At 44.1% G+C, this 14,799-nt stretch overlaps 1 protein-coding gene across 8 annotated transcripts in view; it reads right to left on the bottom strand.

Annotated features, from left to right (window-relative positions):
- Window positions 1-14,799, bottom strand: part of CHD9 (chromodomain helicase DNA binding protein 9) — a 1,629,153-nt gene that overhangs the window by 801,184 nt on the left and 813,170 nt on the right. For all 8 annotated transcript variants that reach the window (XM_069216350.1, XM_069216347.1, XM_069216351.1 and 5 more), the window contains one exon: window positions 11,886-12,053. In XM_069216350.1, coding sequence (XP_069072451.1) covers window positions 11,886-12,053 — 168 coding nt within the window. The remainder of the gene's footprint in view (window positions 1-11,885; window positions 12,054-14,799) is intronic.

Raw genomic sequence — 14,799 nt, forward strand, 5'->3', positions numbered from 1 at the left:
CCATCAGGCTTCGGCGTGGTAGGCCTAAACAGGCCCGAGTTGGGTGCGCGTACCCAAAAGGGCGTTTTCTGGTTTCCGGCGGTACTATCAGCTCGATTATAGATGGAAACACGATCGAAACAAAACCAACAGTGAAATAGTTATTATAAAGTTTCCAAATAGAAATTCTCGGAGCAAGATGATACACGTCAGAACCCGACAGCGTAAAGAAAACAATCTAACAAAGGAGTCGATGCCCATGCGCACTATTACCAAAAGGAGGAGTCATTCAATTCCATGACTCGAGAAAAGACTTCCTTGAAGAAAAACAACTTGTAGTACTCCGAGACCAACACTAGATGGCGCACAGACCTATGCATAGCATGTGTATCTGCAGCTACACATGCCACTGAACATATATATATGGAAAATGTCACTTACCCAGTGTACATTGGTTCGTGGCATGTTCCGCTACAGATTCACATGCTGTGCACTGTTCCTGCCATCTAGTGTTGGGCTCGGAGTGTTACAAGTTTTCTTTCTTCGAAGAAGTCTGAGTCAAGGGACTGAGTGACTCCTCCCTTTCGGCTCCATTGCGCATGGGCATAGATTCCATCTTAGATTATTTTCCCGCAAAGGGTAAGGTAGGAGTGATAGAGTGAGAATAGTAAAGATGTCCATGCAATGGGATAGAGATGTATGTACAAAGTTGAGGTAGAGGAATGTTTATTTCCATATGTACAATTTCTAATTGCAACTTAAACGGCTACAGGCTCCCGGGAGGTGGAAGGGCACATGTGAATCTGCAGCGGAACATGCCATGAACAGATGTGCACTGGGTAAGTGACATTTTTCGTTCGGTGGCTTGTGTAGCTGCAGATACACATGCTGTGCATAGACTACAAAGCAGTAACCCTCCCCAAAGCGGTGGTCAGCATGTAGGATTTGAAGTTGTTTGAAATAATGTTCTTAGTACAGTCTGTCCTACTGTGGCTTGTTGTGTTGCTAACACATCTACACAGTAATGTTTGGTAAAAGTATGAGGTGTGGACCAAGTGGCTGCCTTACAAATTTCTGTCATTGGTATGTTTCCTAGAAAGACCATTGTAGCTCCTTTCTTTCTAGTGGAGTGTGTCTTTGGTGTAACGAGTAGTTGTCTTTTAGCTTCGAGGTAACAAGTTTGTATACATTTCACTATCCATCTGGCTATGCCTTGTTTGGATATAGGGTTACCAGACAGGGGTTTCTGGAATGCAACAAACAATTGTTTAGTTTTACAAAATGCTTTTGTTCAGTCGATATAAGACATTAGAGCTCTTTTTATATCTAATGTATGCAGTGCTCTTTCTGCCACGGAGTCTGGCTGTGGGAAGAAGACTGGGAGTTCCACTGTTTGGTTTAAATGAAACCGTGAGATGACTTTTGGTAGAAATTTTGGATTTGTGCAGAGAACAACTTTGTTTTTGTGTACTTGTATAAAGGGTTCTTCAATAGTGAAAGCCTGTATTTCACTAACTCTTCGTAATGAAGTGATTGCTACTAGAAATGACACTTTCCAAGTTAAGAATTGGATCTGACAAGAATGCATGGGTTCAAAAGGTGGACCCATGAGTCGTGTAAGTACAATATTAAGATTCCACAAGGGTATTGGTGGAGTTCTTGGAGGTATGATTCATTTTCATCCTTCCATGAAGGCTTTAATGACTGGTATCCTAAATAGGGATTTTGTGCGTTTAATTTGCAAATAAGCCAAAATTGTGGTGAGGTGTATTTTGATGGATGAAAAGGCTAGATTTGCTTTTTGTAGGTGTAGTAAGTATCCTACGATGTCTTGTATGGACGCATCCAACGGTGTGATGTGTTTTGCTTGGCAGTAGAGGACAAATCTTTTCCATTTGTTAGCATAACAATGCCTGGTGGTAGGTTTTCTTGCCTCTTTAATGACTTCCATACACTCGTTTGGAAGATTTAGATAGCCAAACTCTAAGATTTCAGGAGCCAGATTGCTAGATTGAGCATTGCTGGATTGGGGTGCCTGATCTGCTGTTTGTGTTGCGTTAACAGATCTGGTCTGTTTGGAAGCTTGATGTGAGGTACTACTGAGAGGTCCAACAGTGTGGTGTACCACGGTTGGCGTGCCCACGTTGGTGCTATAAGTATTAGTTTGAGTTTGTTTTGACACAGTTTGTTGACTAGAAATGCAATGAGTGGGGGAGGGGGGGAAGTGTAAGCAAATATCCCTGACCAGTTGATCCATAGCGTATTGCCCTTGGACTGAGGTTGCGGGTACCTGGATGCAAAGTTTTGGCATTTTGCGTTTTGGTTTGTGGCAAACAGATCTATGTCTGGTGTCCCCCACTGACGAAGGTGCCTTTGTAGTACCTGGGGATGTATTTGCCACTCGTGAGTTTGCTGGTGATCCCAACTGAGATTGTCTGTTAATGGATTGTGAATCCCTGGGATGTATTGCGCTATTAGGCAAATCTTGTTGTGAATTACCCAATGCCAAATTTTTTGTGCTAGGAGGTAAAGTTGCGATGAGTGTGTTCCCCCTGTTTAAGTAGTAAATCATTGTCATATTGTCTGTTTTGACAAGAATGTGTTTGTGAGCCAGAAGAGGTTGAAAAGGTTTTAGTGCTAGAAAGACTGCTAGCAGCTCTAAGTGATTTATGTGTAGCTGTTTTTGTTCGCTGTCCCACTGTCCTTGTATACTGTCATTGTTGAGGTGTGCTCCCCACCCAATCATTGATGCATCTGTTGTGAGAATGGCGTGAGGCACAGGGTCTTGAAAAGGCTGCCCTTTGTTTAAATTTGTGGGATTCCACCACTGAAGCGAATAGTGTGTTTGGCGGTCTATCAACACTAGATCTTGGAGATGACCCTGTGCCTGCGACCAATGTTTTGTAAGGCACTGCTGTAAGGGCCGCATGTGTAACCGTGCGTTTGGGACAATTTCGATGCATGATGCCATCATGCCTAGGAGTTTCATCACAAATCTGACTGTGTAATGCTGATTTGGTTGTATTTTTGGCACCATGGTGTGGAATGATTGCACCCTTTGTGGGCTTGGACTTGCAATCGCTTTTTGAGTGTTGAGCGTAGCTCCCAAGTACTGCTGAATTTGGGATGGTTGCAAGTGTGATTTTTGATAATTTATCGAAAACCCTAGGGTGTGTAGGGAATCTATTACATAACATGTGTGATGTTGACACTGTTCTTGAGTGTTGGCCTTTATTAGCCAATCGTCGAGATATGGGAATACATGCATGTGTTGTCTCCTTATGTATGCTGCTACTACGGCAAGGCATTTTGTAAATACTCTGGGGGCTGTTGTTATCACGAAGGGTAATACCTTGAATTGATAATGCTTTCCTTGTTTAACAAACCTGAGGTATTTTCTGTGAGATGGATGGAAGGGTATGTGAAAATACACATCTTTTAAATCCAGTGTTGACATGTATTATCCCTGTTTCATTAATGGGACTACATCTTGTAGTGTCACCATGTGAAGTGTTCTGATTGAATGTATAGGTTGAGAGTCCTTAGATCTAATATTGGCCTTAGTGTTTTGTCCTTTTTGGGAATAAGGAAGTACAGGGAATAGACCCCTGTTCCTTTTTGTTGATGAGGTACTAGTTCCATGGCTTGTTTTGTTAACAGTGCTTGCACCTCTGTTTGTAACATTGTTAGATGTTGTGACAATAGTTTGTGCGCTTTTGGGGGAATATCTGGAGGAAAATGTGTAAATTCTATGCAGTAACCATGTTGGATAATTGATAGTACCCATGTGTCTGTTGTTATGTTTGACCATTGATTGTGGAACCTTTCCAGTCTTCCTCCCACAGGGGATGTGTGTTGGGGGAAGGTGATAGCAAAGTCACTGCTTGTTGTTAGTGGCTTGCTTTGTAGATTGGAATTTTCCCCTGGATTTGGGAAATTGCCCTCTGAAAGACCCTCAAAACCCCCCTCTTTGATACTGTGATTGGTATGAGAGCTTTGTCTGTGAGGTGGATGGTTCTGATGGCTGTGGCCTGAAACCCTCCCTTTACTGCGGCTTCCTAAATGTCCCTCTGTATTGGGATGAGTAAAGCGCTCCCATCGCTTTGGCTGTATCCGTATCCTTTTTCATTTTTTCTATGGCTGTAATTGTAACTGCAGTGTTTATTGCTCTTGCGGCAGTGTCAGCTGAATCCAATGCAGACCTTATCTGGTTATTCGTTATTGCCTGACCCTCCCTCTACTACCTGCTGAGCTCTTTTTTGGTATTCTTTGGGGAGGTGTTGAATTATGTCGCTCATTTCTTCCCAATGAGCTCTGTCATATCTTGCGAGGAGGGCCTGAGAGTTCGCGATGCGCCACTGATTGGCTGCTTGCGACGCTACCCTCTTTCCTGCCGCATCAAACTTTTTACTCTCTTTATCTGGAGGGGGTGCATCTCCAGATGACTGCGAGTTGGCCCTCTTCCTTGCTGCACTGACCACTACCGAATCTGGGGGCAGCTGTTGTATGATAAATACCGGGTCAGAAGGTGGTGGTTCATATTTCTTTTCTACCCTTGGTGTTATGGCCCTTCCTTTAACCGTCTCCTGAAAAATCTGTTGGGCATGTTTAAGCATACCTAGGAGCATGGGTAGACTTTGGTAAGAGGTATGTGTTGAGGACAACGTATTAAAAAGAAAGTCATCCTCTAATGGTTCGGTGTGCATGCTTACATTGTGGAAAACTGCAGCCCTAGCCAAAACCTGTGTGTAGGAGGTGCTATCTTCAGGTGGAGAGGGTTTAGACGGATAGCACTCCGGGCCATTGTCCGACACAGGGTCATCATAAAGATCCCACGGGTCTGTGTCTTGATGTGGCTGCGCCGTGGGTGTAGCAAGAGGAGAAACAGTTCTTTGAGGAGAATGAGGAGGAGAATGTGCTGGGGAAAACTGGCTTGGCGGAGATTGCTCTCTTGGCACTTTAGCCCTTGGCTGATCAGTGTCCAAATGTCCTTGGAAAGCCAGCTTCCTTTTAAATTTGAGGGGAGGTGCTGTGAGGATCTTGCCAGTATCCTTGTGGATCTGTATCCTGTCTTGTCTGTCATCAAATTCCTCCATTTGTTGAATTTCTTCCTCAAATCTGTGGCTTTCTTTCATCTGTTTAGAAAGTCCATGTTCCTCAGTATATGAGGCTTTTTCAGCTCCGAAACCGTTTTTCGGTACCGAAATGCCCATGGTGATAGTAGGCCTCGGTTCCGAAAGAGTCTTTCGGGGTTTCAATTCGACGAGTCGATGTCGAACTTTTTCGGAGACTGTGTCCCGACTCGCGTTCGAAGACTTTGGTGCGGATGTGGCCTTTTTCAGTGCCGAAGATGTTGCTTGGTCACCGCTTGATTTCTTCCGGGTAGAGCCACGGCCTTCTGGCAGTGGCGTCCCCCAAGGCCTTTTGTTTGGTCTTGGACTGGCTCTGGGTTGTGTCAGGCGTACTCACGTGCTGGCCTGCTGTCGGTGGTCTGTCTGCGTCTGATTCGTCCGAATTGGATCCTTGAATGGAGATGGCCATCTCCTCTTCTTCGGCGTACTCTTCGACGCCATTTGTAGCTGTCTCGCTCTTCGATCCCTCAAGGTCTTCTTGGAACGGAAGGACCTGCAGGCCTCACAAGTATCCTCTCGGTGATCTGGTGACAAACAAAAGTTACACACCTGATGTTGATCCGTGTATGGATACTTTGCGTGGCACTGAGGGCAGAACCGGAACAGGGTCCGGTCCATGAGGCTTCAACACTTCCTGCGGTTGGGCCGACCAGGCCCAGGATGGGCACGGGTGCCCTGAAGGGCAACCGAAGGTATGTTTCGCCGGTGCCGAGGTGTCGATGCAAGATGGTTCACAATCGAAAACAATACCGATGATTTTCGGTGATTTTTGAAGTTTTCTGAATCGAATAACCGGAGCGAAGAGGAACACGTCTGAACCCAATGGCGGAAAGAAAACAATCTAAGATGGAGTCGATGCCCATGCGCAATGGAGCCGAAAGGGAGGAGTCACTCGGTCTCGTGACTCGAAAATACTTCTTCGAAGAAAGACAACTTATAACACTCCAAGCCCAACACTAGACGGCAGGAACAGTGCACAGCATGTTTATCTGCAGCTACACATGCCACCGAACATATATACATACATATACATGTACATACATACATATATATATATATATACACACACACACACACACACATATATATACACACACACACACATATATATATATACACACACACACACATATAGAAAATGTCACTTAAACAGTGTACATCTGTTCGTGGCATGAGATGCTGTAGATTCACATGCTGTGCATTATCCTGCCATCTAGTGTTGGGCTCGGAGTGTTACAAGTTGTTTTTCTTCGAAGAAGTCTTTTTGAGTCATGAGATCGAGGGACTCCTCCCCTTTCGGCTCCATTGCGCATGGGTGTCGACTCTATCTTAGATTGTTTTCCCCACAGAGGGTGAGGTAGGAGTTGTGTATATAGTAATAGTGCCCATGCAATGGAGTAAGTATGTATGTACATAATGTGATTAAAAGTGTTATATTTACAAGTTTACAAATGTACAAGTTTATTTTTATCAACTTATAATGGCTACAGGCTCCCGGGGAGGTGGGAGGGCGCATGTGAATCTGCAGCGTCTCATGCCACGAACAGATGTACACTGGATAAGTGACATTTTCCATTTGATGGCATGTGTAGCTGCAGATACACATGCTGTGCATAGACTAGTAGGCAGTTATCTCCCCAAAAGCGGTGGTTTAGCCTGTAGGAGTTAAAGTTGTTTGAAATAATGTTCGTAATACTGCCTGTCCTACTGTGGCTTGTTGTATTGTTAACAAATCCACACAGTAATGTTTAGTGAATGTATGAGGCGTAGACCATGTGGCTGCCTTACAGATTTCGGTCATTGGTATATTTCCTAGAAAGGCCATGGTGGCACCTTTCTTCCTAGTGGAGTGTGCCTTTGGTGTAATAGGCAGTTCTCTCTTTGCTTTAACATAACAGGTTTGAATACATTTAACTATCCATCTGGCAATGCCTTGTTTGGATATTGGATTCCCTGCATGAGGTTTTTGGAAAGCTACAAACAATTGTTTTGTAAATTTGTTTGGTTCTATCAATGTAATACATTAGTGCTCTTTTTATGTCTAATGTATGTAATGCTCTTTCAGCTAGAGTCTGGTTCTGGAAAGAACACTGGGAGTTCCGCCGTTTGATTTAAGTGGAACGGTGATATAACTTTTGGCAAAGATTTGGGATTTGTGCGTAGAACCACTTTATGTTTGTGTATTTGTATAAAGGGTTGCTGTATGGTAAAGGCTTGTATTTCACTTACTCTTCTGAGGGATGTGATCGCTATTAGGAAGGCTAATTTCCAGGTTAAGTATTGAATCTCACAAGAGTGCATGGGTTCAAATGGTGGACCCATAAGCCGTGTTAATACAATATTGAGGTTCCACGAAGGAACTGGTGGTGTTCTTGGTGAAATGATCCTTTTTAGACCCTCCATAAATGCTTTTATGACTGGGATTCTAAATAGTGAAGTTGAATGTGTAATTTGCAGATAGGCAGAAATTGCTGTGAGATGTATTTTAATGGATGAAAAAGCTAACAGACTTTTGTAAGTGTAGTAAGTAGCTTACAATGTTTTTCACGGACGTGTGTAATGGTTGAATTTGATTATTATGACAGTAATAAACAAATTGTTTCCATTTATTTGCGTAGCAATGGCTTGTAGTAGGTTTTCTAGCCTGTTTGATGACCTCCATACATTCTTGTGTAAGGTCTAGATGTCCGAATTCTAAGACTTCAGGAGCTAGATTGAGCGATGCTGGATTCGGATGTCTGATCTGTTGTTTGTGTTGAGTTAACAGATCTGGTCTGTTTGGTAGTTTGATATGAGGCACTACTGACAGGTCTAGTAGTGTTGTGTACCAAGGTTGTCGTGCCCAAGTTGGTGTTCTTAGTATTAGTTTGACTTTGTTTTGACTCAATTTGTTTACTAGATACGGAAGGAGTGGGAGAGGGGGAAAGCGTAAGCAAATATCCCTGACCAACTCATCCATAACGCGTTGCCCTTGGAGTGAGGCTGTGGGTACCTGGATGCAAAGTTTTGGCATTTTGTGTTTTCTTTTTTTTGCGAATAGGTCTATTTGCGGTGTTCCCCAGTTTTGGAAGTAGGTTTGTAGTATCTGGGGATGAATTTCCCATTTGTGGATCTGTTGGTGATCTCGACTGAGATTGTCGGCTAACTGGTTTTGAATTCCTGGTATGTATTGCGCTATTAGGCGAATGTGATTGTGAATCGCCCAATGCCAAATCTTCTGTGCTAAGAGACACAACTGTGTTGAGTGTGTGCCTCCCTGTTTGTTTAGGTAATACATTGTTGTCATGTTATCTGTTTTGACAAGAATGTGTTTGTGGGCGATTAGTGGTTGAAATGCTTTTAATGCTAGAAACACTGCTAGTAGTTCTAGTTGATTTATATGAAGTTGTTTTTGCTGAGTGTCCCATTGTCCCTGGATGATGTGTTGGTTGAGGTGTGCTCCCCACGCTACCATGGAAGCATCTGTTGTGATCACGTATTGAGGCACTGGGTCTTGGAAGGGCCGCCCTTGGTTTAAATTTATAGGATTCCACCATTGAAGCGAGGTGTGTGTTTGGCAGTCTATCAACACTAGATCCTGAAGTTGACCCTGTGCTTGTGTCCATTGTGTTGCTAGGCACTGTTGTAAGGGCTGCATGTGTAATCTTGCGTTTGGGACAATGACTATGCATGAAGACACCATGCCTAGAAGTTTCATCACTAATTTTACTTGATATTGATGGTTTGGGTGCATGCTTTGTATTACATTTTGGAATGCTTGTACCCTTTGTGGACTTGGAGTGGCAATCCCTTTTTTTGTGTTGATTGTCGCTCCTAAGTATTGTTGTATTTGACACGGTTGTAAGTGTGATTTTAGGTAGTTTATTGAGAACCCTAATTTGTGAAGGGTTTATAGGACGTATTTTGTGTGTTGAAGACACTGCTTCTGAGTGTTGGTTTTTATTAACCAATCGTCTAGATACAGGAATACGTGTATTTGCTGTCTTCTGATATGTGCTGCTACTACTGCAAGGCATTTTGTAAATACCCTTGGTGCTGTTGTTATCCCGAATGGTAACACTTTGAATTGGTAATGTACTCCTTGGATTACAAACCTCAAGTATTTCCTGTGTGAAGGATGTATGGGTATATGGAAGTAAGCATCCTTTAGTTCTAATATTGACATGTAGTTTTGTTGTTTGAGCAAGGGGATCACGTCTTGTAGTGTTACCATGTGAAAGTGATCTGATTTGATGTAAAGATTTTGTGTTTTGAGATCTAAGATGGGTCTCAGAGTTTTGTCCTTTTTGGGTATTAGAAAATACAGGGAATAAACACCTGTTCCTTTCTGATGGTTGGGTACGAGTTCTATTGCCTCTTTTTGTAACAACGCTTGGACTTCTAGTTGTAATAGATCCAAGTGCTGTTTGGACATGTTGTGTGTTCTTGGAGGCACATTTGGTGGTAATTGTAGGAATTCTATGCAATAGCCATGTTGGATAATGGCTAGAACCCACAAGTCCGTAGTTATTTCTTCGCAATTTTTGTAATAATCTGTGAGTCTCCCCCCCCCACTGGTGTTATGTGTTGGGGATTTGTGACAATGAAGTCACTGTTTAGTTTGTGGGGCCTTTGGAATTTCCCTCTGGTTTTAGGGAACTGTCCAACTCTATATTGTCCCCGAAAGCCTCCTCTTTGATACTGGCCCTGGTATGTGGGTCTGGCTTGTGAGGTTGAGGGTTCTGTGCTTTGGGCTCGAAACCCCGCTCTAAAGTGTGGCTTTCTAAAGGTGCCTCTGTTCTGTGGGGAGTAGAGCGCGCCCATGGCTTTGGCCGTGTCAGTGTCCTTCTTTAGCTTCTCTATAGCTGTATCCACCTCCGACCCAAACAACTGTTGTCCATTAAAAGGCATATTAAGCACAGCCTGTTGGATCTCTGGCTTAAATCCGGAGGTGCGGAGCCATGCGTGTCTCCGAATAGTGACCGCTGTATTCACAGTCCTGGCGGCTGTGTCCGCTGCGTCCATTGCCGATCGTATCTGGTTGTTGGAGATACTTTGGCCCTCCTCCACCACTTGCTGTGCACGCTTTTGAAACTCCTTGGGAAGATGTTCATATTTTCCCTGTTTCTTTTTGAATATGGAGCCTTCTTTGTGTATAGTCTGGCTCCCCCATCTCTAATTCTTGTCCAAATTTATGGCCTTGTAGTTGTGCAGAAAGGCCTTGTTCTTCGGAATAAGAACTTTGTTTCGGCTCCGATGCTGGGTGTTTGGGCACCAAAACCTTTTCCACAGTCTTTTTCGGCTCCGAAGCCACCTTTTTCGGTTTCGGGGTGCCGACCTCTTGGTGCCGACTTTGCTCTGAGCCGGTATCTTGGTGTCGAGTTTGGTCGGAGCCAGTATCTCGGTGCCAAGTATACTCTGTGCCGGTATCTCGACCGGAGTCGGATGTCTTCGACACGTGTGTGCCCTTTTTCGGTGCCGATGGTTGGTCACCGAGTTTACGAGTTAAGCCATGGCCTGCCGGCGGTGGCGTCCCCCTGGGCCTTCATGATTTTGGCGTGAGTTTTGGCCGGGGCAGGTTTACTCACGGTTTTCGCTGGCTGCTCACTTTCGGCCGAGTCCGAATCAGCAATGGAGAGTCTCCTCTTCTTCTACGCCGTGATGTCCTGACGGCATCGATACCATTTGAAGCCTTCGAGCTCTCCGGTCCCTTAGCGTCTTCTTCGACCGAAATACCCGACAGGCCTCGCAAGTAGCCTCTTTGTGTTCGGGGGACAAACACAAATTACAGACCAAATGCTAATCTGTGTAAGGATACTTATTGTGGCATTCGGGGCAGAAGCGGAATGGGGTCCGTTCCATGAGCCTTGAAGACGCACGCGGTCGGGCCGACCAGGCCCCGCCGGGGGATAGAAGCCCCGAAGGGCTACCGGAGCTCTTCTTTTATTCGGTGTCTTTCTGCTATAACTAACCCGATACCAAACGCAAACAATACCGTCGAATTTTCCAAGATTTAACTAACTTTCCGAACCGAAACACGGAGCGAAGAGGAACACGTCCGAACCCGATGGCGGAAAGAAAACAATCTAAGATGCAGTCGACGCCCATGCGCAATGGAGCCGAAAGGGGAGGAGTCCCTCGATCTTGTGACTCGAAAAGACTTCTTCGTAGAAAAACAACTTGTAACACTCTGAGCCCAACACTAGATGGCGGGATATGCACAGCATGTGCATCTGCAGCTACACATGCCATCGAATATATATAACCTGACTGTGTTCTTTCCAATCCTGATTCTGTTTCCTCTGCCTTAACCACGTATGTTCGTTGTTCAGACAGGAGTGGTTAAGGCAGAGGAAAACAGGGTCGTTGTTCAGGACAGCATTGTTCCGCTTTCGTGGACCACGCCAGTAGTTGTTCAGCTGTCGTCGTTTAGGCTGCTTCCCCACACAGTGACATATACTACTTAAGAGGAACACCATACAATGCACAGATGCTGTAGGATAAGAATATACTTTGTTAGTAAAAATGCTGCTCTTGCCAATACAGATGTTCACATTTTAGTTGCTGTATTTTCACCTTTTTAATTCCCTTTTACTATGAATATATGGAGTAGCCAATTAGTCACTAACATGTAGGTAAATATTTCAGGCAGCTCATTTGAAGATACTAAAGATCTTTCAAAAACCAAGAGATTCAATTTACCTCATCCTCACATTGGGAACATTTTTAAGACTATCCTTGGAAGGTGTGACATATCATCCTGAATGATAACATGATGAAAACAAAGAAACATACCCCACCAACGCTGTTTTCTCTTCCGCTCATGCTCTGTAAGACAGCTTTGTCCAGACCTAATTTTAGACTTGCTCTGTCAAACATTTCTCTCTCATACGAGTTTCGTGTGATTAATCTGTAAACTTTTACAGCTTTATTCTGACCAATCCGGTGACAACGAGCCTGAGCCTGCGAGAGTGGATAAAAACGGTATTATGATGTATAAGGTAAAGTTAATGCATAGCTTTTCATCAAAGTAAACCTCACAAAGTAGATAGGCATGCAGATAATAAGCAATTAAAACTAAAGAAGTTCTATTGACCCCATTGATGTGTTACACAATTTACAAAGTGATATTCAAATTTGTACAGGATGGCATTCTGGGAATACCAATCACATAAGTCTGCCTACAAAGTCAGAGCTGCACTCAACAAAATAGAAACAAAACTTCCTAACATCTGTGAATTCTCTTGCTTCTCCACTTGACGGGAAAAGAAACACCGGTGAGAAAGGAGCTATCAATTTTCCACAAATGGGGAGGAAAAACGTGAACAGTAGGTCTCTAGAGCTTCATGCAGATGAGCACCTTGAAGAGCACCCACAAATGTTGCTGATTATGGGTTGAAAGAGAATACAGCTACCAAAATTAAAGGCAATCTTTGGAACAAAGGGTAAGCATGAATGTGGCAGACTATTTGATGGGGAAGAAAATGTGTTACTTACCTGTAACTGCAGTTCTCCAACTTTGCAACTTTTTATCAACTTCCAAAGAATTCTCTCTACACCCAATGCCCCCAGCTCAAGCTCCAAAGAACTAACACTGTAGAGAGGACTCCCTGGCAACTACGAATACGTGAGTAATCTGAGTCGACCCCCTCCTGCACCCCCACAGCAACGCCTGCAGGGAGGATCCAGAAGCTACCCCTGACCGCAAATTCCTGGTAACAAGGAACTCGATGCCTGGACCAAGCACTGCCCCCGCAGCCACCAGGACTGAGAAGAACCACTTTCCAGTGCAGGAGTGACCAGCAGGCAGTCGGTGGCTGGCCCGAGAAGCCCCCCTGTGCCCTGCCTGCATTGCATAAGTGACCCCCGGGTCCCTCCATTGCTTTCAATAGCAAACCCGATGCCTACTTAGCACACTGCACCCGGCCACCCCTGTGCCGCTGAGGGTGTGTTTTGTGTGCCTGTTTTGCCCCCCCCCCCCTCCCAGTGCTCTACAAACTTACCTGCTAGCATACTGGAACAGAGCACCCCTGTTCTCCATAGGCGCCTATGTATTTTGGGCCCTCCTTTGACCTCTGCACTTGACCGGCCCTGTGTTGCTGGTGCAGTGACTTTGGGGTTGCCTTGAACTCCCAACGGTGGGCTGCCTATACCCAGGAGACTGAATTTGTAAGAGCTTTACTTATCTGAGAAACCTAGCCAAACTTACCTCCCCCAGAACTGTTGATGTTTGCATTGTGTCCACTTTTAACCCCTTCGCTGCCAGGCCTTTTCCCCCTCCTGTGCTAGGCCTTTTTTTGGCTATTTGGGGCAGTTTGAGCTTAGGCCCTCATAACTAGGTCCACATAACTTAGGTCCACATAAGCTAGCCAAGCCAAATTTGCGTCCTTTTTTTTTTTCAACATCCTAGGGATTCTAGAGGTACCCAGACTTTGTGGGTTCCCCTGAAGGAGGCCAAGAAGTTAGCCAAAATACAGTGAAAATTTTGTTTTGTTTTTGTTTTTTAATGGAAAAAAGTGGCTGCAGAAGAAGGTTTGCGGTTTTAAAATCACCACCTTCCCAGCTTTCAGGAACAGGCAGACTTGAATCAGAAAACCCAATTTTTCAACACAAATTTGGCATTTTACTGGGACATATCCAATTTTTACAATTTTTTGTGCTTTCAGCCTCCTTCCAGTCAGTGACAGACATGGCCATGAAACCAATGCTGGATCCCAGAAACCTAAACATTTCTGAAAAGTAGACAAAATTCTGAATTCAGCAAGGGGTCATTTGTGTAGATCCTACAAGGGTTTCCTACAGAAAATAACAACTGAAAAAGAAAAATATTGAAATTGAGGTGAAAAAAACTGCATTTTTTCTCTACGTTTTACTCTAACTTTTTCCTGCAATGTCAGATTTTTGAAAGCAATATACTGTTACGTCTGCTGGACTCTTCTGGTTGTGGGGATATATAGGGCTTGTAGGTTCATCAAGAACCCTAGGTACCCAGAGCCAATAAATGAGCTGCACCCTGCAGTGCGTTTTCATTCTATATCGGGTATACAGCAATTCATTTGCTGAAATATAAAGAGTGAAAAATAGCTATCAAGAAAACCTTTGTATTTCCAAAATGGGCACAAGATAAGGTGTTGAGGAGCAGTGGTTATTTGCACATCTCTGAATTCCGGGGTGACCATACTAACATGTGAATTACAGGGCATTTCTCAAATAGACGTCTTTTTTACACACACTCTTATATTTGGAAGGAAAAAAATTTAGGGAAAGACAAGGGGCAATAACACTTGTTTTGCTATTCTGTCTCCCGATAAAAATTATACCTCACTTCTGTGGGTAGGCCTAGCGCCCGCGACAGGAAATGCCCCTAAACACAACGTGAACACATCACATTTTTTGGCAGAAAACAGAGGTGTTTTTTGCAAAGTGCCTACCTGTAGATTTTGGGCTCTAGCTCAGCCGGCACCTAGTGAAACCCACCAAACCTGTGCATTTTTGAAAACTAGAGACCTAGGGGAATCCAAGATGGGGTGACTTGTGGGGCTCTGACCAGGTTCAGTTACCCAGAATCCTTTGCAAACCTAAAAATTTGGCTTAAAAAAAAAAAAAACATTTTCCTCACATTTCGGTGACAGAAAGTTCTGGAATCTGAGAGGAGCCACAAATTTCCTTCCACCCAGCGTTCCCCCAAGTCTATCGATACAAAATGATA

Source organism: Pleurodeles waltl, chromosome 12, assembly GCF_031143425.1.
Source record: "Pleurodeles waltl isolate 20211129_DDA chromosome 12, aPleWal1.hap1.20221129, whole genome shotgun sequence".
Classification (NCBI taxonomy): Eukaryota; Metazoa; Chordata; class Amphibia; order Caudata; family Salamandridae; genus Pleurodeles; species Pleurodeles waltl.